General features: G+C 47.1%; 1 protein-coding gene across 2 annotated transcripts in view; it reads left to right on the top strand.

Moving 5' to 3' along the window:
* Positions 1–27,046, top strand: part of TBC1D22B (TBC1 domain family member 22B) — a 74,402-nt gene that overhangs the window by 39,390 nt on the left and 7,966 nt on the right. For both annotated transcript variants that reach the window (XM_024983725.2, NM_001099148.1), the window contains 4 exons: positions 16,566–16,672; positions 17,262–17,337; positions 19,851–19,978; positions 20,253–20,348. In XM_024983725.2, coding sequence (XP_024839493.1) covers positions 16,566–16,672; positions 17,262–17,337; positions 19,851–19,978; positions 20,253–20,348 — 407 coding nt within the window. The remainder of the gene's footprint in view (positions 1–16,565; positions 16,673–17,261; positions 17,338–19,850; positions 19,979–20,252; positions 20,349–27,046) is intronic.

A 27,046-nucleotide genomic window follows, 5' to 3' on the forward strand; every position in this document is an offset into this window, starting at 1 on the left:
AAATTGAGTTTTGACCAACATCCATAAACTCAAACAGCCCTGGAAATCCTGTGTCACAGCACATCTGGAGTCCCAATTTGGCAAAGGTCCAGGCAGCATATCCCCTCCACGGTGAGACTTCAAAAATTGCAGTTCGGGGTTCCGCTTATAATCCCAGGATGCAAACTGATATCATCAATCTGTGAACAAATTGCAGCTCTTATTTCATTTTAATGCTGTTTGTTTTGTCATGTAAAACTTGGAATGTCATTAAGCCTGGGGCTTGGTTGGCCAGACCCCTTCCATGGGCTCAACAGTCTCAAAATTCAGCCCCTATCTTATCTCTGGTGCTGCCAGGCTTGCACTCACAGCAAGCAGTCAGGGCTGTGTCCAGGCAGGATAGACGCAAGGTCAGAGGCCTGCTCTGCTTTGTCTCTGAAGCCAAACAGGACTGTTTAATTTCCCTAACACTTGTGCTTCAAGAGTCACAGGAAAACCCATCTGTCATATGGCCTGATGTTTTTGTTCTCTTAGTCAGTCAAAGAGAAGTTCATGTGGGAATCAGAATGTGGGAAAGGATGTTAGGAAACTATCCGTCTCCTCTGCCCCTTTTCTTGCCTCATTAGTGGCAGGGCTGGGACTAGAACCCTTCTCTTCAGGCCCTGGGGGTGGTAGGTAATGAGATGATGCCATCGCAGAGGGTAGGTCAGTCATGAGAAGGGGCTGGCATGGAGCCCCTTGGAGTGGGGGGCATGAGAGATGTCTCACTTGATCCTTCCCTTGCAGGTTTTCCGGTGGGACCAAAGGGATGGTGTTTTGGTCTTTCATGAGGCAGCTTTTTTTTTGTTTTGTTTTTATGACTCGAAAAAGAAGGCAACCAAATAATGTCATTCCTTGTTTCCCTTAAGTGACAGCAACCAGGGCAGAACTGGGAGTAAGGGTGGAAAGTCACACTCTTGTCCACACTGTTAAGTGACCTTAAGCAAAAGCATATAAATAAAGCTTTTGCTGGAGAACTTTTATTTTCCCCCCTTATCAATTGATCAGTTTTTGCAAGTGCCTTCATTCTGTGTGTTTAACTTAATTATAAAGAGCAGTGCAGCTGATGCTTTGGGATTTGATTCTTGCAGGAGTTCTTTTCTGAAATGGTATTAAAGGATGAGCCTTGTCGTCGTCGTTTAGTTGCTAAGTCGTGTCCGGACTCCTTTGTGACCCCATGGATTGTAGCTCACCAGTCTCTTCTGTCCATGGGATTTTCTACTGGAGTGGGTTGCCATTTCCTTCTCCAGGGGATCTTCCCGACCCAGCAATTGAACCCAAGTCTCCTGCATTGGCGGATGGAGTCCTTACCACTGAACCAGCAGGGGAGCCCAAGGTTGAGCCCAGGAAGATATTATTAATCCATTCATTAATCTACATTTGAGATCTAAGTGCTGGCATGCAGCCAGTTATTATGCCAGTTTAGGAAATCCTCAGCAGCTGCGGTTCTAGTTGGCTGTTAATTATCTTGTGAGCTGTCATTTGTTCTTTTTGTCCCCGATTCTCCTCCACCTTCTGTAGGCATCCATCCCGTTACTGCCCTAACACCGTCAGCCCCACCGTGCACTGCGCCTTTCTCTGATCGATATGACTGCATTCTGATCTGGGTGTTTGCTTTGTCAGCCCCACCTGCTGACCATTGCTCGCCCACAGCATTTACACAGCACAGTGTGGGCTTCTCTGCCCCTCCTCAGCAAGGAGGCCTTTCTGAGTAAGGCTGCAGTCAGCCTCACCTCTGCAGCAGCCTTCAGATGGGTCTTTGGTACCTCCTCCCAGAGCTAGGAAAGCATTTCCTAGCTAGGCCCATTCATGTTTTATGAAAGTTTTAATTATGTTACATTTCTAAACATATGTAAAAGTAGAAAAAAATAATACCATAAATCCTCATACACTTGCCACCCAACTTCACACCTCTGTCAATTCTTTACTCGCTTATCTTTGTGAGTAAGCAGATCTCAATGTAAAGCAATGTATAATTTCATCCATAAATATTTCCATATGTGTCAGTTGAAGATCATGATTAAAGAAACTCACAGCCACAATGTAATTATTATGTCTAAGAAGTTATAATAGTTCCTTAATATAGTCTGATATACAGCAGTATTCAAATTTTCTAGATTCCCATAAATATATTTAACATTTTGTTTGAATCAAGGTTCAGATCAGGTCCACACATTCTACTGGTTTGTTGATATGTCTCTTAAGTCTCAATCTATCAATTCCCATCCATCTTTCTTATTTTCCCAGTTTTCAAACTGGGACTTTGCCATGCCAACCAGTAATATTACCATAATTTTTAAAACACTTGACCATTTGCAAAGTACTTTGACCTTATTTCCTTTAGTAACCCCCAGTATCTCTTTAAAGTAGATATATGAACCCATTTTACAAGTGAGAAATCGAAGACAGAGATTTAATGAGCTTCCCGAACTCAAACCTCCATCTTTTGACCTGAATGGTTGTGCTCTTTGGGCTTCCCTGGAGGCCCAGCGGTAAAGAATCCACCTGCATTCCTGGAGACGTGGGTTCCATCCCTGGGTTGGGAAGATCTCCTGGAGAAGGGAAAGGTGACCCACTCCAGTATTCTGGCCTGGAGAACCCCATGGGCTCTATAGTCCATGGGTCGCAGAGTCAGACATGACTGAGCGGCTTTGACTTTCATCTGTGCTCTTTATATGACTTGGTGGCGTCGCAGTCTAGATGGATCTTCTCCATTCTCTGCTGCAAAGCACATTTCTTGTTACTCCTTGCCTCAAACAAAAAACCAAAATAAGCAACAAATTACAGTAGAAGTACTTGCTTGTTTAAAAAACAAGATCAAAACAATAAAGAAGTGTTGTTACCTCACCCCTACCCTCCACCACAAGAGATAACACCCTTTGATGTGTATTTTTCCAACCCTTTTCCTTTGTGAGAACAGACCTCCATGTGTTATTTTTCTTTGTTTTGCCCAGAAAAATAGAATCGGACTATCCATACGCTTCTCAGTCTTTCTTGCTTTCACTCACAAGTATCTGGCCAGCTTTCCAGGTTCAGACATACAGGTCTGTGTCGTCATTTTCAGCAATTCCATCTATTTTCATTTAGCTTTACTATAGTGTAGTGAACAGTTCTTTTATAGTAGGGCATTTAAATGATCTATAATTTTTAGCCATTATAGATAACATTTTAATGAATATCCTTATGCATATTTTCTTATCCTTTGTCTTGAAATACATGATTTTCTGAAAGAGCATCCATAGAAGTGAAACTGCTAGTCCTAAAAGCAGGCCAAATAGATACTACTGCCTTACACTGCAGAGAGGCTTATGGCATCTTGTGCTCCAGCCACTGATGCTTAGGTGCGCTTTTCTTCACATCCTTTTTTTTTTTTTTTTTTCTTCACATCCTTGTTAGCAAGTCTAATTGTGTTTCACCAGTCTGGCAGACAAACCACGGTTTGTGTTTCAGTTTTATTGCCACTTACTCATCAGCGAGGTGGTTTATCTTTTCTTTTGTGTATTAGCATTTGTTTCTTTTGTCATCTGCTTGTTCAGATATTTACACTTTTTTTTTTCTTCTGTTGTTCTGTTGGTCTCGTTTTTTAAGAGCTTTATGTGGATTAGATATACTCATTTTTCATCTGCTGTGTGTTGCTAGTATTCAACCTTTTTTGACACACCCACTCCATGGGAATTGTTTATGGTTCAACCTAGTATTTTTTTCTCTCCCAGACCATCATCTATCTTTTCAGCTTTTATTATGTCTCCTTATATAGCTCTTCCTAATTTTTATGTAGTCAAATCTGCCCATTCAGATTTAGGTGTCCATTCAGGTGTTTATTGAGCTCCTACTCTATGCCAGAGGATAGAGTGAGTAAGGTAACAGGTGTGCTCCCCCTTGTGGAGCATCCCATCTAGTGGGGACTTGAGGGGCTCACAAAGAAGTAGGTCATTGCAAAGCAGGACACAAAGGAAATACCTCCTCCTCTGTGGTTTCTAGATTTCGTATATTGCTTAGGAAGTTTTACCTTCCCCACCTCAATGTTACAAAGATACTCTTCCATGTTTTCTTTTAGTACTCTTGTGGCTCTGATTTTACATTTAGATTTTTAAATTCTATTCGTAAAATTTATTTTCTTTTACAGTGGGGTTGATATTTAAAGTTATTATTCCAACTGGATACTTCATTATTTATCACTGTTTATATGTAGTACATACTTTCTTCACTGGTGTGAAATCTCTCTTCATAATATAGTATAAATTCCTTTATTTACATGGTTTTGCTTATTTCTATTCCATTTATCTCCATTTCTATGCATCTTCCCAGGTGGCTCAGTGGTAAAGAATCTGCCTGCCAAAGCAGGAGACTCAAAAGATTCAGGTTCAATCCCTGAGTCAGGAAGACCCCCTGGAGTAGGAAATTGCAACCCACTCCGATATTCTTGCCTGAAAAATTCCATGGACAGCTGACGGGCTGCAGTCCATGGGGTCACAAAGAGTCAGACACAAATGAGCGCGCGCGTGCACACACACACACACACACACACACACACACACTATGCATGTACCACACAACTTGGATATTTGAGCTTTAGAGGGTGTTTTATTATTATTTCAGGGCTGGTCTCTTTCATCATCCTTTTTAAAAAATTGTCTTGACTCTTCTTCCGGATAAACTTGCCAAGTTCAGGAAATAGGGAACCTACCTACTTCAGGAAGTAAGAAGAATTTTTATTGGAGGTGCAGTAATTTTACAAATTAGTTTTGTGGGGTTTCTTTGATAGCAGCTTACTGAGATGTCATTCATATATAATTCACCCATTTAACATGTACAATTCAGTAATTTTTAGTATATTTATAGAGTTTATAACCATCACCACAGTCAATTTTAGAACATTTTCATCAACCCCAAAAGAAACTCTGTACCCTATATCCATCAGTACCAAGCCCCCCCACCCCCTCTATTCCTACCTGCTCTTACTTTCTGTCTCTATTATTTGCCTTTTCTGGACATTTCATAAAAATGGAATCCTGTGATATGTGTATCTTTTGTGTCTAGTTTCTCTTATTTAGCTTGCTCTTGAGATTCATCCAGGTTGTAGCCTGTGTCAGTGCTTCGCTCCTTTTTATGGTCAAATAAGTATTCCATTGTATGAACATACCACATTTTATTTATTGGTTCATCAGTTGCTGGATATAAATTAAGCTTCAAAGAAACAAGGCATACAGACTTCTCTCCAGCCTCAAGGCCTTTCCTGAACACAGACTCAACATTGTTTGTGGCCTCCAAGAACAGTTCTCTTGTCTGAGTAACAATGCTGCTTTGCTCCCTTTCTCTAATAGTGCCGTATCCTAGGAAGGCAGCTGCTGTGAAAAGAGTTTTGTTATGACTGTCCCTACTACGGGAGGCCTCTGGGATCCTTCACCCGGGGAACAGGCCAGGCCGGTGGCCTTGTCATCCCAGGCAGGTGTCCCCAGGCAGCCTCGCCCACCGCCTCATCTCCCTGAGCTGTAGCACGGAGGATGTCCCCTAGTAGAGCTGTGGGACCCACAGGACCTTGTTTGGCCTGTCTCCTATCTCCTCCGCTATCTGTTCTCTATTACTTTTAAAAAACATTTTTGAAAATATGTATTTATTTATTTTTTGCCGCATCAGGCTCTAGAGCACACAGGCTCCATAGCTGAGGCGCACGGGCTTAGTTGCCCGCAACGCGTGGGATCTCAGCTCCCCGACCGGGGATCATGCTCATCCCGCAACGCGTGGGATCTCAGCTCCCCGACCGGGGATCATGCTCATCCCGCAACGCGTGGGATCTCAGCTCCCCGACCGGGGATCATGCTCATCCCGCAACGCGTGGGATCTCAGCTCCCCGACCGGGGAGCATGCTCATCCCGCAACGCGTGGGATCTCAGCTCCCCGACCGGGGAGCATGCTCATCCCGCAACGCGTGGGATCTCAGCTCCCCGACCGGGGAGCATGCTCATCCCGCAACGCGTGGGATCTTAGCTCCCCGACCGGGGATCATGCTCATCCCGCAACGCGTGGGATCTTAGCTCCCCGACCGGGGATCATGCTCATCCCGCAACGCGTGGGATCTTAGCTCCCCGACCGGGGATCATGCTCATCCCGCAACGCGTGGGATCTTAGCTCCCTGACCGGGGATCATGCTCATCCCCTGCGTTGAAAGGCAGATTTTTAACCACTGGACCACAAGGGAAGTCCCTATTCTCCATTACTTTTATAAAGTAGCACCTGAGCTTGCTTCATGCTTCATATCATGTTTGTTGTAAAATAGCTGAAAATGGGGAGATCCGGTGACTGCCCTCTGTTGACAGAATTTTTCTGTACCTAACTTAGCGCCCACTCCCCCTCAGTTCCCGCTTTTTTTTTTTTTTTTTTTGCCGAAACCCGCAGCTCACGTTGAAGTGGGTCCTCTGTGGATAAGCCGGCTGTGTCTGGGCCCAGCGGTGATAGTGCTGGAGGCTCACCCTCGGGGAAACACAGTCTCCGGACTGTGACCCCTGAGACAGTGAAATACCTCCGGACTCTCTCAAATCCTTTCGGACTTAGATGGCAGTATTGATCTAATTCAGAATATAATGTAATTGATAATATAGTCATCACCAAAATAAGCTGCATAACAGCAACTGTGTTCTGAATGAGGAGTTGTCTGGAAGAGAGGGATCCATGACATGTCCTATTTTCAAAAGAAGAGCAATGCCTGGTGATTTCTTTCATTGCAAAATGAAACAGTAACGAATAACTCTCCCCCTTCTCCTCTGCATGAGGTAGTATAGCAGGATTTTCATTTCAGGTTTTACTAAGAAGCACAGTAGCAATTAAAGTCCCAGAAGGGAAGTCTTAAAATCTCTGACTCATGTTCCCTGCATGACATGTATGCTCAGATATGTTACAGGTAACGCTCAAAACCCTTCAAGCTAGTCTTCAACAGTACGTGAACTGAGGACTTCCAGATGTACAAGCTGGATTTAGAAAACACAGAGGAACCAGAGATCAAATTGCCAGCGTCTATTGGAACATAGAAAAAGCAAGGGGATTCCAAATAAACATCTGCTTCATTGACTATACTAAACCCTGTGACTATGTGGATCACAACAAACTGTGGAAAATTCTTAAAGAGCTGGAAATACCAGACCACCTTACCTGTCTCCTGAGAAACTTGTATTCAGGTCAAGAAGCAGCAGTTAGAACCAGACGTGGATCGGCAGACTGGTTCAAAATTGGGAAAGGAGTACAACTAGGCTATATATTATCACCCTGCTTATTTAACTTCTATGCAGAATATATCATGCAAAATGCTGGGCTGGAAGACTCACAGCTGGAATCAAGATTACTGGGAGAAATATCAATAACCTCAGATGTGCAGATGATACCACCCTAATGGCAGAAAGCAAAGAGGAACTAAAGAGCCTCTTGATGAGGGCAGAATAGGAGAGTGAAAAAAACTGCTTTAAAATTCAACATTCAAAAAACTAAGATCATGGCATCCAGTCCCATCACTTCATGACAAATAGATGGAGATAAAGTGGAAAAAGTAACAGATTTTCTTTTTCTTGGGCTCCACAATCACTGTGGATGGTGACTGCAGCCACAAAATTGAAAGATCCTTGCTCCTTGGAAGAAAAGCCATGACAAACCTGGATAGCGTATTAAAAAGTAGAGACATCACTTTGCCCACAGAACTCAAAGCTGTAGTTAATCTAGGAGTTATGTACAGATGTTAAGTATTGGACCATAAAGAAGGCCGAACTGTGGTGTTGGAGGAGACTCTTGAGAGTCCCGTGGACTGCAAGGAGATCCAACCAGTCCATCCTAAAGAAACTCAGTCCTGAATATGCATTGGAAGGACTGATGCTGAAGCTGAAGCTCCAGTACTTTGGCCACCTGATGCGAAGAACCATCTCATTGGAAAAGACCCTGATGCTGGGAAAGGTTGAGGGCCAGAGAAGGAGGCGGCAGAAGATGAGAAAGTTGGATGGCATCACTCAATGGACATGAGTTTGAGCAAACTCTGGGAAATAGGGAAGCCTGATGTGCCATATAGTTCATGGGGTCACGAAGAGTCAGACATGACTTAGGGACTGAACAACAATGACATGTCATAAATGACCGATTTGGATTAGCTTGGCTACTTTGACAGGGAGCCCCAAGTACCAGTACTGTAAGCAAGAGAGAAAAGTTTATTTCTCCCACATTAAAAGTCAGGAGGTGAGCAGTCCAAGGCTCCATGATATTAGGGATTCAGCCTCTCTCTGTTGTCCTGCCATTCTCAGTGTGTGTTTTCCTACTCATGATCCAAGATAGCTGCTTGTTCTCTAGCCATCACATCTATATTCCAGCCAGTATGGAGAGGGAAAGGAAGAAAGACATACTCTTTCCATTGGAAGACACTTCCCAAGTACGTAACACTTGGTTTTGAATCTCTCATCTGAATTTAGACTTAACGGCGTTTCCCATCGGCAGGTGAGCCTGGAAAACAGTCTATCCCAGGTGACCAGTACCCTTAAGGGTCCTTTCATCGAGGAGGAAGTGGTAGTAGCTATTTATGGACAACAACATCTTTGCTATCCTTTGGCTCCTCAAACTCAGCGTTTGACTAATTCCTCTTCTCCCTATGCCCAGCCACCCTTTTCTCTCAGTCACCAACATTTCCTGTCTCTTAAGTCAGAAATGCTACGTGTGTGCGTGCATAGTCAGTCATGTCCGACTCTTTGCAACCCCATGGACTATAGCCTGCCAGACTCAATCCTTGGAATTTTCCAGGCAAGAATACTAGAGTGGGTTGCCATTTCCTACTCCAGGGGATCTTCCCCACCCAGGGACCAAACGCGTATTTCTCATGTCTCCTGCATTGGCAGGCAGGTTCTTCACCACTAGCGCTGCCTGGGAAGCCCAGAAATGCTAAGACTTGTTTGTATTAATAATTCTTTTTTCTCATTCTTTCATATCCGATCAGTTACAAAGCTCTGATGGTTTCATGTTCTAACTATTTCTTGAATCGCTTTCTCTCTCCATTCCTCCTATGACTTCTCTAGCTCAGGCCTGGATTGCTGAAATGGCCAAGTATGTTTTCCCATCTCTGGTTTTTATCCCCTTCAAAACCATCTTTCACACCATTTAAACACAGACCTGCCTGTTCAGCCCCCCTGCTTAAATCCCTTCACTAGCATCTCATCACCTACAGTTTAAAATGTCCAGATTCCCGGGAGTTCCCTGGTGGCCTAGTGGTTAGGACTCTAGGCTTTCACTGCCATGGCCTGGGTTCAGTCCCTGGTCAGGGAACCAAGATCCCCACAAGCCACACAGCACAGACGAAAAAGTCCACATTCTGTAGCTTGCTGTGCAAGGCCCTGTGTCCTCTGCTTCTGCCTCACCTCTTAAAGGCAGAAATCCAAAACTGACGTCTTTAACCTAAAGCCTTGTCCTGTACCACTTCTTTATCCCTGGGCTAATCCATTTGCATTCCTTAAGGCTCCCCTTCCTCCTGGAAGCCTGCCCTGAGACCTCCTCCCTCCCTCCTCCCACCACCTCCCAGCGGCACTCTCTCCATAACTATGCATTTCCCCCTTGAAGGGCTCTACAACACCAGCTACTGTGTGTTCCGTCCTGCCATCTGCCACTGGTCTTTATGATTCTTTGAGGCCAGAGACTATTTGAAACATCTTAACATTCCCAGTGCTTTCATTTTGGTGTCCATAAATTCCACATGTGTCTAGATGAAGAGTGAGTGCTGACTGTCTGCAGCCCCATGGACTATAGCCCGCCAGGCTTCTCTGTCCATGGACTTTCCAGGGAGGAATACTGGAGCGAGTTGCCATTCCCTACTCCAGGGGATCTTCCCAACCTGGGGATCAAACCCAGGGGATCAAACCTGTGTCTCTAGTGTCTCCTGCATTGGCAGGCAGATTCTTTAGCACTGAATGAATGAGAGAATGAAAATTTCATAGTGGTTTAAGATATTCAGGAAATAGTACAGCTTTGCTGGCCTTGGCCACTGGAGGGCAGTGAATCACAGCATTTTGATACTGTGCTGATTTAGCCAAAAGTTCTTCTCTCTTTTTCGTAAGGGATAGAGATGGAGCACCATCACTTATTCAGCAGTTACTTATTGATTCTTACACCGTACCAGGCACTGCTCTAGTCACAGGGGATATGACCATAAACAAAGTGGACAGAAATCCCTGCCTATCCTTCTAGATGTTTATTCACAGAAAATAAAAGCATATAGTCCTTCTCACACACACAAGGGCAACTATGGATGTTTTACTGACTTCTGACACCTCAGTTAGTTTTGCCTGTCTCTAAACTTTATATAAATTGAGTCATTAAAAAAGAATATTCCACCTTTCATTCTCCTGCTCTGGGTTTGGAGGGAACTGGAGAGTGGGGCTGATGCTGAATTTTTAGCCCTCATCCTGTCTGGCACTTTACCCCTTTCCTCAAGGTGCCTCCTGGCCCCGTCTTCATAGACGAAGCAGCCTTGTATGTGCTAAGAAATTTGAGGAATATTTGAGGCTCTTTCCAGCAACAGACTTATGTGGAGACGCCCAGTCAGAGTGCTGAGCAGGGTTACTTTCAGTGGGCAGTTGAGAGCAGTGTGAGAGTTTGGTGGGATGTCCAGGGCTGGATTTCCTCCCATGTAGAGGTAAGCTCTCCAAGGGCAAACTGTGGCTTGCCATCTCCCTGGCGGTGAGCCAGGTGACGTGTGCACTTGCTGTCTCTTTTATCTGACCGAAGCATAAATGAGACACCATGACAGGAGAAATTGAGGTAGCCGACATAGTCAAGATGTTTGAGCCTAGATGAGGAACCTGTGGGCAGCTGACCACCAGTCCAAACCCTGGACTTCCCAGGGCCTGTTGGCATACAAGAGTCTCGGGGACGTGCTGCCTGGCTCTGTGGGTGGTCTTTGGGCAGGTCCTAGAAGATGAAGGTGAAGTGTGTGCTGGACCTGCCCCCTCCCTTGCCCCTCTAACACGAATACTCGTACAGTTTGGGTTCCTGTAATCCAGGCATCAAGAGGCTGATTTAACCAGCAGCCATTCAGTTCAGTTCAGTTCAGTTCAGTCGCTCAGTCGTGTCCGACTCTTTGCGACCCCATGAATCGCAGCACGCCAGGCCTCCCTGTCCATCACCATCTCCCGGAGTTCACTCAAACTCACGTCCATCAAGTCGGTGATGCCATCCAGCCATCTCATCCTCTGTTGTCCCCTTCTCCTCCTGCCCCCAATCCCTCCCAGCATCAGAGTCTTTTCCAATGAGTCCACTCTTCCCATGAGGTGGCCAAAGTACTGGAGTTTCAGCTTTAGCATCATTCCTTCCAAAGAACACCCAGGGCTGATCTCCTTCAGAATGGACTGGTTGGATCTCCTTGCAGTCCAAGGGACTCTCAAGAGTCTTCTCCAACACCACAGTTCAAAAGCATCAATTCTTCGGCACTCAGCCTTCTTCACAGTCCAATTCAAACATCCATACATGACTACTGGAAAAACCATAGCCTTGACTAGACGGACCTTTGTTGGCAAAGTAATGTCTCTGCTTTTGAATATGCTATCTAGATTGGTCATAACTTTCCTTCCAAGGAATAAGCGTCTTTTAATTTCATGCTTGCAGTCACCATCTGCAGTGATTTTGGAGCCCAAAAAAATAAAGTCTGACACTTTCCACTGTTTCCCCATCTATTTGCCATGAAGTGATGGGACCAGATGCCATGATGTTTGTTTTCTGAATGTTGAGCTTTAAGCCAACTTTTTCGCTCTCCTCTTCTCTTCACTTTCTGCCATAAGGGTGATGTCATCTGCATATCTGAGGTTATTGATATTTCTCCCGGCAATCTTGATTCCAGCTTGTGCTTCTTCCAGCCCAGTGTTTCTCATAATGTACTCTGCATATAAGTTAAATAAGCAGCAGCCATTAGTGTTCATTAAATAAAAGTAGAAGTAATACAAGAACCTCAGAAAAGTAGAGTCGGTTTGGTGGTGTGTTGGTTTTTAAAATTCATTTTAGCCAAGTGCCCCATGCTGAGCAGTGGATGGCCAGAGGTGGTTCTGCGTTAATTGACCGGCACTGTGTTGGGGAGGGCTCTGTCGTCAGCTGCTTCTCTGTCTTAGAAATAGCGTTTCTCCTCTCACAGTCTGAAACAGGGTTCTCCTGAAACAGACCCACCTGCTCCTGTGGGTTTCTGCTCTGTAGAAACCTCTTCCCTCTCCTCACTGTCCTTTCTTTGTCAAGTGGTTTGACTTTGCTGGGTTTAACCGAGGGGTCCCTCCGCCTTGTCCATACTCGGCTCTGGTGGCCTTGTCACAGATACTTGCCTGAAAAATGCCAGATGAGTAATACCCAACAAGTTTCTATAGCACTGAACCCCTTTAAAATTATTACATTCAGGTGATCGGATGAATTCCTTGGAACTCTTCTTAAAACTGTGTTTTTCTGGATGAAAGATTTAATTCCTGTTTTATGAGGTTCTTTAGATGTATGGCTGAAAAGATTTATTTTTTTCCTTTTCTCAAGCAGTTTACTTTTGTGGTCAGAAAATATTATGTAAGCTCTTCTCATAAGTCCAGTTAAAAAAAACAGACAGGAATCAGATAAGCCAGAGGCTTTGGAAAATAGAAGGGCTGTCTGTAGTCTGGTGCCTTGAATCTTCTTGTGTGCGGGTTGGGCTGGTTGATTCCTACCCAACAGATCACAAAATCTAGCAATTGCCCTGCGATCACAGATGCTTTCTGGGAAATGCCTCGAGCACTGAGTGGACAAGTTACTCTTTCCAGTTTTAGTAAAACCAGTTCTTCCCGAAGCTGTTGGGGAGTGTTTGAGGCACAGGTGAGGCTAGTTTTAGGCCTGAGATCTGGAGTTCTGAGAAAAATGAACACTTGACTGGGGCCACCACTCGGGTACATTTATCGGGTAATAACGCTGGGCTTGACAGCATGTTCTTGTCAAGCCTAGAGTGGGCAATTCGATTTTTATAAAGAGCTGTTGGGTTTCCTCTTTTTGGATGCTTTGCCGCTTAAAACAGCCATAAAATATCCCTTAAAAATCTCATTCCCTCCAGTCCGAGTCCTGGCTGCTGAATGCTCCATAATGACAACCAGAGACGCTGCCCTCATCTGAGACGGCATTGCTGGCATGGCTTCCCATTCCAGCTTCAATTATATGTTGAATTTTCTCAAGTGGGATGTTTAATGATCCTTCTGAACAGACTGTTGATGCTGAATGAAGCCCTTCCCGAGAGCATGTGGGCCTCCCTTTCTCTGCTGCTTTTTGCTGGTGCACTTAGCTCACAGTTTTTGACTGAATGTGTGAATTTTATCGTCCCAGCAGGCAGAACACTAGAACTAAACCCTCCTCCCACTCTCTGAAGTGCTGGTGAGCTCCCCTGCTGTCTGTGAAAGCCAAGAGCTAACAGGGAGGCGGGGCGTGAGGGCAGAACATGGGCAAAGGACAGCTCCCAGTTCGCGAGGCCCCAAGAGAGGGTTCAGTGTCCTCTGTTGACCCCCCTTCTCCCGAGGACAGCTAAGGTTGGGAACTGCACAGTTACTGAGAGCAGGTTCTTATCAACTTGAACCTCATGTTTTTCGATTTTCTTCCTTAAGAGCCAGAGGTAGAAATGGAAAGCTTTGAAATTTGTCTTTTATTTTTAAGGTACGTTTGGAATTAGGTTAGGTTTGGCTGCAAATAGCAGAGATCTAAAATAACAGAGGCTTTAATAACAGTAATACTTAACATTTGTGTAATGCTTATTTTATCCCAGGCACTGTTCGTACTTTTCATGTATTGACTTGTTTAATCCTTACAATGTGCCCCACTGGTGGTAGGATGTTACCTCCTTCAGAGAGGAGGCGTTGAGGCTCAGGAAGCAAAGTCATTTGCCCAGAGTCACAGAGCTTATGACAGGGCCAGGATTTTAGCTGCACAATCTGGCTTCAGAGTCTATGCTCCTGACCGCTGACTGTTCTGTCTGACAAAAAGGCCACAGGTCACCGGGGCTCATGTGGCAGCCTGTTCCCCATCGTACTCAGGGAGCCTGGCGCTCTCTCCCAGTTACTCTGCTGTGCGTGGTTCCCATTTCCAGTGACGTTTCTGCTGCAGTGTTCCGAAATGCCCAGGTAGGACAAGACCCTTCAGATTATCGTGGAGCTCAGGATCTTCATTTGTGAAACACGTACAAATAGTGGGAGAGCTTTTATCTTGAGCCTTTCTTACGGGCTTCATTTTTTTTCTTCTTTCAGAGGAAGGGAAGCTACTGCCCAGGCTGGTTAGTGTGATCCGCCACACTCACTAAAGGGGAGAGTCCATATGGTTCCCTAGCGCACTGCTGGGAGTCTGCTCCTGGAGAGTGGTCTGCTGGTACCCGTGGTTAGGTCCTTTGGCCCACAGCAGTTCTTGTGTGGTTCCTCCAGCCATTATTTGTGGTAGTGGGTATTGGGGGCCCCTGGGTATCCATCCTTGGTGGGAAACAGATAGGTAAAGAGGTGATGGCCTGTGTGGGTCAGTGAACTGGAGGTCTGAACAGCAACACAGAAGGATCTTAGAAATGTGAGATGAAGCAAAAAGAAAAAGGAAGATTCTGAGCTGGGTCTTGGAGCCCAGTATCACTTGATTAAATTAATAGTATACATCTGGTCACCCCCCACTCTGGCAAAACACCCACTACATAAATGGTTAAGTTAGAAAAAAAAGAAAGATGGTATTTCGTGGAAGGATTTTTTTGTGTGGTTTCTCAAATAGACCTTTGTATATTATCTGAAGTCTTCATTTCTGCAGGCTTAGTGTTTTACAAAATCTTGTTCTCTTTTTGGTAGTAAAAGGCAGGTGTAGTCCATGGTAGCTCCTTTTTGCTAGAATCATGTGCATTTTTTCTTGACCAAAAGTTATATTTACTGTAGAAATTTTGAATAGTAAGGTTTAAAGAAAATAAAAATTCTTTATCCGTACTACCTTGGGAATAAGCACTGTAAACCCTTGTGATATATTTTGTTTTTCCTCTGTGCTTATACAGACACATAAATATTGTATGTACAGTAGTTGAGAATAAACCATAAATAACTTTGTACTTTACTCCTCTCCCTCAACGCTGTGACATGCTTCCCCATGTCATTACAAATTCCTAATAAACCCCACCTAAAATTAACTATATCATGCCTACCGTGTGCCAGGGTCTGTTGTCGGTGCTTTACTTGTATTAACTGTGGAGTTTTTACACTGTTGCCAGGCTCATACTTTTTCTGAAAAAGCACCCCGCCCTCCCCAAAAGCGTTTTTACAGCCCTTGAGGTCCATTAGAAAAACACTGTTTATATAGGATGAGAATCGGAGAGTTGTTCCACAACATCCTGAGAAGGTCCAGTTGTAAGTCTCGATAGAATGATAATTCTCATAAAGGAAAGGTCTGGATTCTAAATACATTCTGTCATATACCTGTGTCTCTGCGGCACCAGGGTCTGCAGTGAACATGCTGTTTTCAAACAGGGCTCCAAGGAGAGAGGCTGCCTTTGACACAGAGCGCAAGGGCCCGAACGTCTCCGTGTGTGGCCTCTGATGGGCATGCAAGGGGCCTGTGGCTTGAGGTGGCCTGTCTTGTCCACCTTGTCTCCCGCAGGAAGGAAACATCACACATTCCTTCTTCTAGAAGACTCCTGTGTTCTTCCTTCTTGCATCTCAGACCAGTTGGACAACCTCTCACTCTTGTCACTTAGTGTGGGGTTTCCAAGACTCGCTCATAGGCAGGCCTCTTTAAAAGAGGTGCCAAGGCTAAAGAAACTGGGGGAGTGCTGAGTAAGCCAGATGAAGGAGATTTTCTTAATGCAGAATTCCTAATAACTCCTCGAATCCTTTTATGAGTCTCCAAGATGAGGATATATAATGCAGCGTTTCTCTGCTGTGTTTGTCCATGGGACCTTTTTAACTTGAGTATCCTATAGGATGGAGGTTTTTGCAGAACCCAGCTTGATAACTGCCAGCTTGGTTGAGATGAAATCCTGGAAGCTTTCATGGGTTTGGGCCATCGTCCTTCACACAACTCATCCTCACTTCTGAGGCATGAGGCCCTGGGTCTGCCTGGTCAGAATGGGGGGATTCTGTCTTTAAAAGGACCTGTGGGGGTTCCCTGAGCCCAACTGTTCTCACTGCATGTAAGAGTGAGTGTGTTAGTTTACTGAATTTCTGAAATGAAAGAATTTTTCCAGACTGCCTCCAGGGGGCTGGATATAGCTCATTGAACATGAAGCCTGAAGTTTTTTTGTTTTTTTTTTCCTCAAACTAAATGAAAAATGCAGTGGAAGAGAAAGATGTGTTGGACCCAGCCAACCCGGTGTGAGAAATGGCCTGTGCAGTGTTGTCATGAGATTCTCGAGCGCCTTCCTGGGACACTCCTGCCTACCTGGCAAGGGGACGGTGGTGGGCAGGCCCCTGTTCCTTGGCCTCACGTGAGCCTGGCTCCCTCTGGGCCTTAAGGACCCCGTTGAAGATACTAGACTCTGTCTTTCTCTATCCGTTTTTTTAGAGAAAACCTCTGGACTTTCTTCACCTTTTGTTTTACAGAAGAGGATGTGGAGAACTTTGATGTGACCAATTTGTCTCAGGACATGCTGCGAAGCATAGAAGCCGACAGCTTTTGGTGCATGAGCAAGCTGCTGGACGGGATCCAGGTGAGCGACTCTGCCCTTTCGGGATGCCCTGCTTGGGGCTCCCTTTGGGTTCCTTGTTGCTCTTCTGGATCAGACAGCCTCCGAACTCCGGCCCCAGCATGGCTCCCCCCGTTTTGGTCCATCCATCTTTACTTCATTCGTTAGTTTTACAGCTTTCAAAAGGCAGTGATCCTAGACGACTTCCCTGGCAGCCCAGTGGTTAGGACTCTGTGTTTTCACTCCTGAGGACATGGGTTTGATCCCTAGTTGGGGAACTAAATCCCGAAAGTTGTGCTGTGCAGCAAAAAAAAAAAAAACAGGCAATGGTCTAATGTCCCCTGGAGTCTAGGGGAGTCCCCATGTTGCTCTGCCTTTCTCATTAGGCCCTGTCCCCCCATTCTGCTGTACTCCCAGCCATGCAGTTTGCCTCCAAAGCACATGCCTTTCCCCCACACTCTGCTGTTCTCTGAGATTCCTTTGTTCCCCACAACACTGGCAGCAGCTCTGGAGAAACACCTTCTGCTTTGAAACATGTTTCAGTGACCATGGGGGAGGGGTGGCCCGATGGTGTGACATTCCCTGCTCGGCCTGAGTTCTGTGTCGTTTGCAGGATAACTACACCTTTGCACAACCAGGGATCCAGAAGAAGGTCAAGGCGCTGGAAGAGCTTGTCAGTCGGATCGATGGTAGGTTCAGAGGAAGAACTCTCTAGCAGTGTGATTCTGACACAAGTGTGAATCACACAGAGTGTGATTATGCTGGTGTGGGGTGGGTGGGGGGTGTCTCCTCAGCCCCTGTCCTGGCCGTGACCCCTTCCAGTTCATTCAGTTCTGTTGGCAATGCTGACATCCTTCCACATCTCACCGGGAAGGTGAGGCGAGAACTCTGCTGTTAGGTCACATTTCTTTTCTCGCCTTTGTTTGCGGTCACCAGGTTCTGCCAATCCTCCTTCAGCATCTCTCCTCAAATTCACCCTTTTGTTCTTCATGGCCCTAGCCACAGCTCTGGTCCAGCCATGCTTGAGTTTCTGCAGCTTCCTCCTAGAAGCACTCGCCTCCTCCATCCTCGTCTCTTTTGCACACATCTGTCACACACCTCCGTCTTTCCAGAGCTCTGTTCCGGTCACATCCCGCTTCTGCCCCGAACCCACCTGTGTTCTCTGTTGCTTTTAGCATCAAGTCTGTAGTCTGACTGTGTCCTTCCCGCTGTGATGTGACTCAGGATTTCTGGGCTCGATGCAGGGTCCTCAGGTATGCCTGATACCCCAGCAGGACATCCCGTAGCTCCCTGTGACCCATCTGGGTGGGGAGCAGGAGTTGTGGCCTCCTGAAGCAGAATGTCTTTGAGGAACAGGAGCCCTGCAGTAAGTCTTTGGCCCCACCATGGGATCCTGGAGTGTTAGAACTGAAGGCAAGTCAGGAAGCCCTGCTGTTGACTAATGAGGAACCTGAGGCCCAGGGAGAGAAGCTGAGATTAAGTTTCATGCAGATCGCGCACAGGTCTAACAGCAAGGTCTTCTGTTAAGTGGAGTGTCCAGCACCAGTTAATTCTATCAGTTGCGACACAACTAATCAGTCCCATTAACTGGTTTTCCATCATGCATTTTCCTGCTTCACCAGCGCATTCCTCGTCCCTCCCTCCCCCCGTCCCTCATATGGAGATTGCATATCTTTCTCCTTTCCCAGATTCTTTTCCCTTGAAAACCTTCCCTGATTTGTTCCACTCACTCCAGCTCCTTTTTACAACTTAGGGTTTCAGTCCCTGGAGTTTATTTGATTATTTGCTGCTGTTTCCCCATGCATTGCATGTGGGATGCTTTTAGCTCTCTGCCTCATTGCCTGGCCCAGCGGTCAGCGCCATGCCGGGCCCACACCCCGCTCTCCTGTCTCCCTCGCTTGGCTCCTGGGATGGGGCGAGTGCTGAGCTGTCTGACAGGGGCTGGCTTCCAGAGGGCCTGTGCTGTAGTTGTTTCCACTGTCTGGTCTGGCCTTTTTTCCCCCTCTTCTGCCATCAAAAATATCTGATTAAAAAAAAGGCATAGTATGTTAGGATATAGTGTATTTTTAAATGTATATGTCTTAGTGCTTTGAATTATAGAAGTAATACTCAGTGCAAAAATTTAGACAATTCCAAAAAAACCCCAAAAGTAAAAATCCTTCCCCTTCTTTAAATTCTGCTCCCTAGATATAACCATTATTGATAGTTACTGTCTCAAAAGCTGTAATATTTTCCACATGAGGGTGCTGTTGTAGACACTTTTTATTTTCTCATTTTATTCACCCCCAGATTGACTGAGGTTTGAATAAGTATCCCCATTTATAGATAAGGAAATTGAGGAGGATAGTGATTAAAAAAAAACAAACAAACAAATCCTATCAAGCAGTATCTGAAGGGCTGCCGTATGGAACAGGGGGCAGGTGTGTTTGGGTTGCTCCAGAACACCACGCCCACACCATGGGGTGGGAGTTGCAGGGGGAGCTGGTGTCTGTCGAATGTGGTGAAGCACTTTCCGGTGAATCACTTAATCAGTGGGAGAGGCTGCCCTTGAGTGGAGTCGGTGAACCTCTTTCCCCGGCTGTTTAAGTCCCTGCTGGCTGCCATCTGTCAGAGATGCTGAAGAGGAATCCTCACCGGTGGGAGGATGGCCAAGGTGACCCACACAGTTCTTTTCCATTGCGTCTCCTTCTGTGATGCGTAACAAGGTCAGGCAGCCAAGTGAGCCTTATGTCTCCCTCACTTGATGGCTCGAGCAGCCCTGCAAAGGAAGAAAGGCCCCCAGAACGTCGCTGTGGGATGTCCAAATAGTTCTCCTACGTGCAGGGCTGAGCTAACCAAGCAGCGGTGCTGTGAGGTGGTGGGATCCAACACCGGACAGTCAGGTGCGGGTTTGGCTTCCCCAGGGGGAGGAGCTGAAAAGAAATGGAAACTGGGACTTCCCTGGTGGTCCAACAGTTAAGAATCTGCCTTGGAATGCAAGGGACATGGGTTCACTCCCTGGTCAGGGAACTAAGATCCCTCATGCCACAGAGCAACCAAGCCTAAGCGCCACGACGAAAGATCCCACATGACGCAGTGAAGATCCAACACAGCTATATAAACAAATTAAAAAAGGAAACAGAAGCTGCCTTTTTGGTTTATGTGAGTCAGGGTCCGATCCCCTAGGTTGCGCTCAGGGGGCCAATGACCCTTTCTGTTTTAGAGCAGGTACATAATCACTTCAGGAGGTACGAGGTGGAATACCTACAGTTTGCCTTCCGTTGGATGAACAACCTGCTGATGCGAGAGCTTCCCCTGCGCTGCACCATCCGCCTGTGGGACACGTACCAGGTATGGGAAGACCTCCCCCTCAACAAACACATGCCAGGCTGTCCCTGAGGCACTCGGCTCCCTGCCTGCTGCACCCACTCGGAAGTCCTCCCCACCTCCTTTCTGCTTCTGTGTCTGCCTTGTCCTCAAGGGCAGGGCCTCTGTGCACCCAGCCATGGAGGGGGTGCTGTTCTGCTTGCCCCCCGCGCAGAAGGATGGGTCTGAGAGGGCTGGAGCCAGCTTCTCATCAGGGCTTGGAGACCTAACTCTTTCTGGTTTTTTACCCCCTTCCCAGTCTGAACCAGAAGGGTTCTCCCACTTTCATCTCTACGTGTGTGCAGCTTTCTTGATCAAGTGGAGGAAAGAGATCCTGGATGAGGAGGACTTTCAGGTGAGAGGCCTGAGCTCAGCCTGTGCTGGGGATGAGCATCAGAGTGGGCATTATCCCGCTCATGGGGCTGTGCAAGGAGAAGGTGCCCCAGCAGGTACCTGGCTGGGAAGAGCAAAGGTGAGGGGATGTTCAGAAGAGGGTGCCCCTCCCAGGTAGCAGGAAGCTCTGGGGGCCCAGAGTTCTTCAGTGTGAAAGGGTCTTAGCACCGGAAGGGCTGCAGAGCACCTGGGCAGGTCTAAGAGGCCTTCCTGTCATTCGCTGACAAGCATTTATTGAATGCCTGCAGTGGGCTCAGCGCCACTGAGGGAGTAAGACATATAGAAAGTAGAATAGAGAGCTCTGTTCTTGTAGAGCTTACGTTCTAGTTGGGGAGAGACATAGTAAACAAAAGCAGTGTAAATTAAAAAGAATATTAGAGGATGATAAATTTTTTTTTAAGGTGGATACTTTTTTTTTTTTTTTTAAGGATAAAAGGATTACTAGGTGGTAGGGAAGGGACAGGTTGCAGTTTCAAATAAAGTAGTCAGGATAGGCTCACTGAGAAGGTGACATGAGCAAAGGCTGGGAGAAGGTGAGGGAGCCACGTGGACATCTGGGTATCTGCGGGGAGAGCGTCCAGGCAGCAGGAGCAGCCATGCAGAGGCAGTAAGGTTGCAGTGTGCCTGAGCTGTCTGTGGAACCATGACGGTGGTCAGTGTTGCCTGGAGCAGAGTGGCCCAAGGAAAGAGTTAGAAAGAGGCCCGAGAAGTCACAGGAGACTCAGGTCATGGCAGCTTGTAGCCAGAGTCAGGACTTTGGCTTTTACTCCGAGTGGAAGAGGATCCAGGAGAGGGTCTTGTGCAGAAGAGGGGCATCATCTGACTTACAGTTTCAGGGGACCCCACTAGTGTGGACTTGAGGTGGGGCCAGTGGATGCTGGGGCCCACCCCGGAGGCTACACAAGGGTGGCCTGGCCCTGGATGGGGGAGTGGAGATGTGACAAGTGGCCAGGTCTTGGATGCACTTTGTAAGCAGAGCCAACAGGAATTTCTGAGAAATCAGATATAGAGTATACCAAAAGGGATGAGTCAGGGTGATTCCACAGTTTGCAAGAAGGCTATAGGAGGAACCAGTTTGTGGAGGAAGATCAGGAGTTCGTTTGGGGGCATGATGAATTTTAAACACCGTTAGACATCCAAATGGAGAGATAGGGTAGGGAGATAAATCCTGTGAGTCTGGGCTTGAAAGAGACAGGAGTCCAGACTGGACATGTATGTTTAGGAGCCTCTGGCTAGATGGTCCTTGAAGCCGGGTCCCTGAATGAAATCCCAAGGAGGTGGGAGTGAACAGAGGAGACACGAGAGCCAGGCCTGAGCCCTGGTGCCCCCCCCCCCCCGCCCACCATGGGAGGTCAAGGAGGAGAGGTGGTCGGGCAAGGAGAGAGAGGGGGTGATCAGTGGGAGTGTAGTGTCCTGGAGCCCGAGGTAGGGATGCGAGGAAGACCGAAGAGGTGGTGGAAGCCCGCCAGCTGCTGCGGGGGCCCAGGAGCGGGGGACAGGGCGTGGGGACTGAGGGGAGAGGCTGCTGGGCTCTGCCGTCTGCAGAGAGGAGGGCCAGGGGGCACTTGACAGTCATAATCTCTCGGGGTGGCAGCAGTGGGCTTTTGTTTTTCTGCTTTGTACATTGCTGAACTGAGGGGTTTGGGGGTGTTTTTGTTTTAATGGGCATATATTCCTTTTAAAAATGCGAGGGGGGGGAAAGCCAGAGAAGGTTGGGTATTTTTCTAAGTTCTAACTAATACGTGGGCGTTCTCAGGAACAGCAGCCTCTCCATGTGACCCCCAGGCAGGCCCACTCTGTAATTGGTGTTAGGTGGTTAAAGCACAAGAAACTTGCCCCACAAATAGGTAGGTAGACAGGACCCGACTTGCCCAAGGAAGGGCTTTGGGAGAGAAAGGGAGGAGTGGGCCTCTGCGGGTAGGTGCCAGGGCAGTGGGCAACGCGCTGAGCCTTCTGCCAGCTAGAAGCATGTGTGGCACCCGGGATGAACAGGGGCTGGGCTGGGCACCCGCTGGGTGAGCTGTCAGTTTCGATACTGTGGTTGAAGTGCCGCAGCTATCGGGAGCCCGCAGTCTAGTTTGGTTTATCATGAGCCAGGCTCAGAGGGCCTTGTCACATGCGATAGAAGCACTTCCCAGATTAGCTCAGGGAGAGTGGAGGTGACTCCTGGAATGGTGCGTAGCAATTCACAACATCGACAGTATAGGACCATAGTCTGCGACTTTAAAACTATGTTAGACATGGAGATGTTCTGTGCTGGGCAGCACATTCTATTATCTGATGGATCTGAGGCCTTTCTGCAGTAACCCACAGAATGACAATGGACTTTTTGTTGACTCATTAACACCTCAGCTGGTCCTCCTCAGTAGAGCAATCTCCCCTCTTTCCTTGAGACAAAACGGAGTGGGTGATTAAACAATAATCTGCAGAGTTCCCCGCAACTCCACAGATCTACAGTTCTATGAATAATGAAAGAAGAAGGGCGCCTGGCTGTGCTTGGGTAGGCCAGTGGCGTCCCTTAGGAGACACAGCAAGGGCAGGAGAACATTGTGTGGTGTTGGGAGATACGGGCCTGTGACCTCTGCAGAGAAAGATGGCCCACACTGCCCAAAGAAGAACCAGGTGAAGTGGCTGCAGAAATAAATGAGTTTGCGGCAGTTTCAGCAGACCAGGCATTTATCACCCTTAAAGAGCAGGGAAGGGGAGCCAGCTGTAAAGGGAGCCAGTGGAGGATATATCAGGGGAACCAGCGACCCCCACCCCTTTCTAAAGTTGGGGACTACGCAGAATAGTCCAGTGGTTAAGCCACAGTCTCTGGGACGTCTGCCTGGGGTCAAATCCTAGCTCTGCCATTTTTCTAGGTCTGCAACCTTCATCTGACTAACTTAGCCCTGTAAGTTTTCTTACCTGTAAAATGGGATGAGAGTACTTACCTTCTAGAGCTGTTAATGAGGATTATACAAATTGCTGCACTTGAAGCTGTCAGAATGGTATACTTAGCCTGTGGCCTTCAAAGCAGTGAGCTTATTAATCCTAATATTATTAGTTCCTGCAGTGTACTCTGAGTCTGGGAAGTGGTGAAATGAAGATAGCTTCAGGAACCCAAGTCTTTTAGTGACTTTTAACTTACCTGAGTAAACCCTGATAGGCTAATCCTGGGTAAGACCAAGCTGGATGACCAAATGGGGCTGGAGAGGAGGTGTTCAGAGGGTGCAGGGGCAAAGGGCGCCACTGGCCTACCCAGCCATGGTGAGCCCCCAGAGGGAAGGACACCCGCTTCTCCCTGGCCGAGCAGTAGTCTGGGGTCATGCTGCCTGGGGTGGAGGACTGAAAACGGACACAGGAGGATCACTCCAAGAGGCTTCCTTGCAGAGACCTCTGAGCAAGGGAACCTCAGGCGTGTCTGTGCACAGGGGCCATAGGGGCAGAATGGCCTGGTCCTCTGGGCTGTGGGCCGCTTGAAACTGGGGCTTCCGGCAGAGCTGGGCCAAGGCCCTTTCCTGGTAGAAGGGCCTTCAGCGATTCTGGCCCTCAGCCTGGGCTGGCTGAATAGAATAATGATGATAATGTCCAGTTGCATTTTATGAAATTGTCTATAGGTCACACAGTCAAGTATTGGCGGTTTAATAAGGTTCAATCTAATAATAGAGACTTCACAGCACTTTTAATGTAGCAGGCACTATCCTGAGTGCTTCTCTGTGTTAGCTTATTGCAACCATCCCACAAGAAAAGTTGTAATAACTACCCCTATTTCACAAATAGGGAAACTGAGTCATGGTGAGTATGACTTCAGTGTGTGCCTAGTCACACCTGAGATGAAGTGACTAAGCCAAGGTCACCTGGAGGAGTCAAGTACAGGGTTGACTCAAATGGTGGAGACCCAGAAGCTGGGCTCTGGGCATGGACTGTGCATCCTGCTGCTCCCTCAGGGCCTGGCCAGGGACCTCGTGGGCCACTGGAGCTGTTTACATCCTCCTCCCCCTCCTCCGTTATTATGGAGGTAATGATTTCCTGGATACATTATTTAATGCAAGTCAGAGAGTAACCTAAAAATTCCCCTTTGGGAAAAGCAGCATCTCTGGGAGTCCAGGAGAGCACGGGACCCCACAGAGATGTCAGGGCAGGTGCTGACAAGCCCTCAGATGGCTCAGAAGTGATCTTCAGAAGCCCCATGCAGGGAGCTCCAAGACTAATAACCAGAGTTCCTTTAAATACATAAAAAGGGAACTGGCAGAGGAGTTGGTGGGACCTGCTGATGACTCTTAAACCAGAGGAGCAGCTGGTCTCAATCCTTTGCTTTCATCTTATAGAAGAAAACCTTGGAGAGATTCCCACCCTGAAAGTGACTTTTGCAGGAGACAGGTCAGAGTTGTTAAATGAAATAGTGCTAAGCCCGTGGGCTGTTCCAGGCCTGGATACCCCAACTAAGAGTAAATAAAGCCCTTGAACCAGATGGCATCCACCCACCACTTCTGTGGGAACTCAAGGGTGGGATTGTGGAACATTGCCCAAACACAGGCCCCACTTTCAGAGAATCCAGTAAATTGCCAGTTTGAATCATCCCCAGAAAGTGCCCAGATTTTAGTACCCTGGGAACTAAAGATGTTCCACCCAGAGCAGGCAGGTGTGAGAAAGGATGCAATTCCTCGACATGGAAACAAAGCAAACATCGGAGCGGGACTTGACTTTCTCTAGAGCGGGTCTTGTACTAAACATCCTCTAGGGGGAGTCCTGTACTAACCGTCCTCTAGGGGGAGTCCTGTGCTGAACGTCCGATAGGGGGAGTCCTGTACTAAATGTCCTAGGTACTTTTGACGCCGGGAAACCTATGAATAAATGTGACGCTGAAAAAGTTTACATAACAAGAACATGTGTTTGAAAGTTTTTATTGAGACCCGGGGAATTGTTTCACTGATACTCAAAACAAGAGGGATTTGTTTCAGAACACTTACTTAGGGAGCCACATGAGTGTGGGTGGCTGCAGTATTCCTTTGGACCTCCATACAGCAGTGCGGCCTCGGCAGAACCAGAGCCCGCATCCGGCGGCCTCACCGACAAGGCCACCCTCAGCTGCTGCTGCGACCCAGATCCCAGCAGGGAGGATTTCCTGCGAATTAGGGATCCTATGGAGAAGGCAGTGGCACCCCACTCCAGTACTCTTGCCTGGAGAATCCCATGGACGGAGGAGCCTGGTAGGCTGCAGTCCATGGAGTCGCTAAGAGTCGGACACGACTGAGCGACTTCACTTTCACTTTTCACTTTCATGCATTGGAGAAGGAAATGGCAACCCACTCCAGTGTTCTTCCTGGAGAATCCCGAGGACAGAGGAGCCTGGTGGGCTGCAGTCTTTGGGGTCGCACAGAGTCGGACACGACTGAAGCGACTTGGCAGCAGCAGCAGCAGGGATCATAAGAAGTCATTGGATTTTTGTGCTAGAATTCTTAGAATGAGACTACTTCCAGAATTAGGTTTTCCCACTAGGAAATTTTCACTGTTCTTGGCTTAGGAAGGTAAAAATGACACCCAGAAGATAAGGGAAAGGACTTCCCTGGTGGTCCAGTGGTAAAGATTCCACACTTCCACTGCTGGGGGCATCGGTTTGATCCCTGGTTGGGGAAGATCCACATGCTACATGGTGTGGCCAAGAATAAAAGCTGCATCATGGGCCATCTCCAGAAAAGCTGCCCTTGAACTGACACACAATTGGAGCGCTGAAGACACTGGGACCAGAGTTACCACAGTGGTGATTCAGGCCCTCAGGGATTTGGTCACATTGAAATTGCTATTCCTGATGTTCACGGGGCTTGTAAAATGTTTGAAAAACTGGGAGTCCAGTGTGTAGAGAAACCTGATGATGGTAAAATGAAAGGCCTGGCATTTATTCACAATCCTGATGGCTTCTGGAATGAAATTTTGAATCCTAACAAAATGATGACTGTTACTTATGTAAGAATGCTGATTTGAGATTTCAGCAAAGGCATTGTGGAAGGTAAAACAGGAAACCCTGTGATTCAAGATACTCAGGTAACAGATGCATCCAGGACTGATGGATCCTTGTCGCAACTCAGATTATTCTTAAGTCCGTTTCCCTTTCCTGTTCAGCTGTTTTTCACCCAACTGTTCAGTCATCCTAGTTTTAAAGTAGTGCTTTGTCTTATGTCCTTGACAATAGTTGTATAACTTTACTTTTTTAGGCAATAATTATAACAATTCCCTTCAGAGGCTGCATGTTGCTTCTGTCTCCTTACGAGCTACAAGTCTACAAGTCTGCCTTTGAGTCACCATTTTTAGAAAAAGGAAAAAAAAAGCACTTAACATGTTTTTGTCATGGTTACCTTCTGGGGTTTCAGTTCCTCAGATGTGATTTTTCACAATGAGAAGTAAAGAACCCTGAGCACGTGCACACACACACACAGAAAACTTATGTGACTAGGAAAGTATTTTTCAGGTCAGTTCAGTCGCTCAGTTGTGTCCGACTCTTTGCGACCCCATGAATCGCAACATGCCAGGCCTCCCTGTCCATCACCAATTCCCGGAGTTCACTCAAACTCACGTCCATCGAGTCGGTGATGCCATCCAGCCATCTCATCCTCTGTCGTCCCCTCCTCCTCCTGCCCCCAATCCCTCCCAGCATCAGAGTCTTCCAATGAGTCCACTCTT

Source organism: Bos taurus, chromosome 23, assembly GCF_002263795.3.
Source record: "Bos taurus isolate L1 Dominette 01449 registration number 42190680 breed Hereford chromosome 23, ARS-UCD2.0, whole genome shotgun sequence".
Classification (NCBI taxonomy): domain Eukaryota; kingdom Metazoa; phylum Chordata; class Mammalia; order Artiodactyla; family Bovidae; genus Bos; species Bos taurus.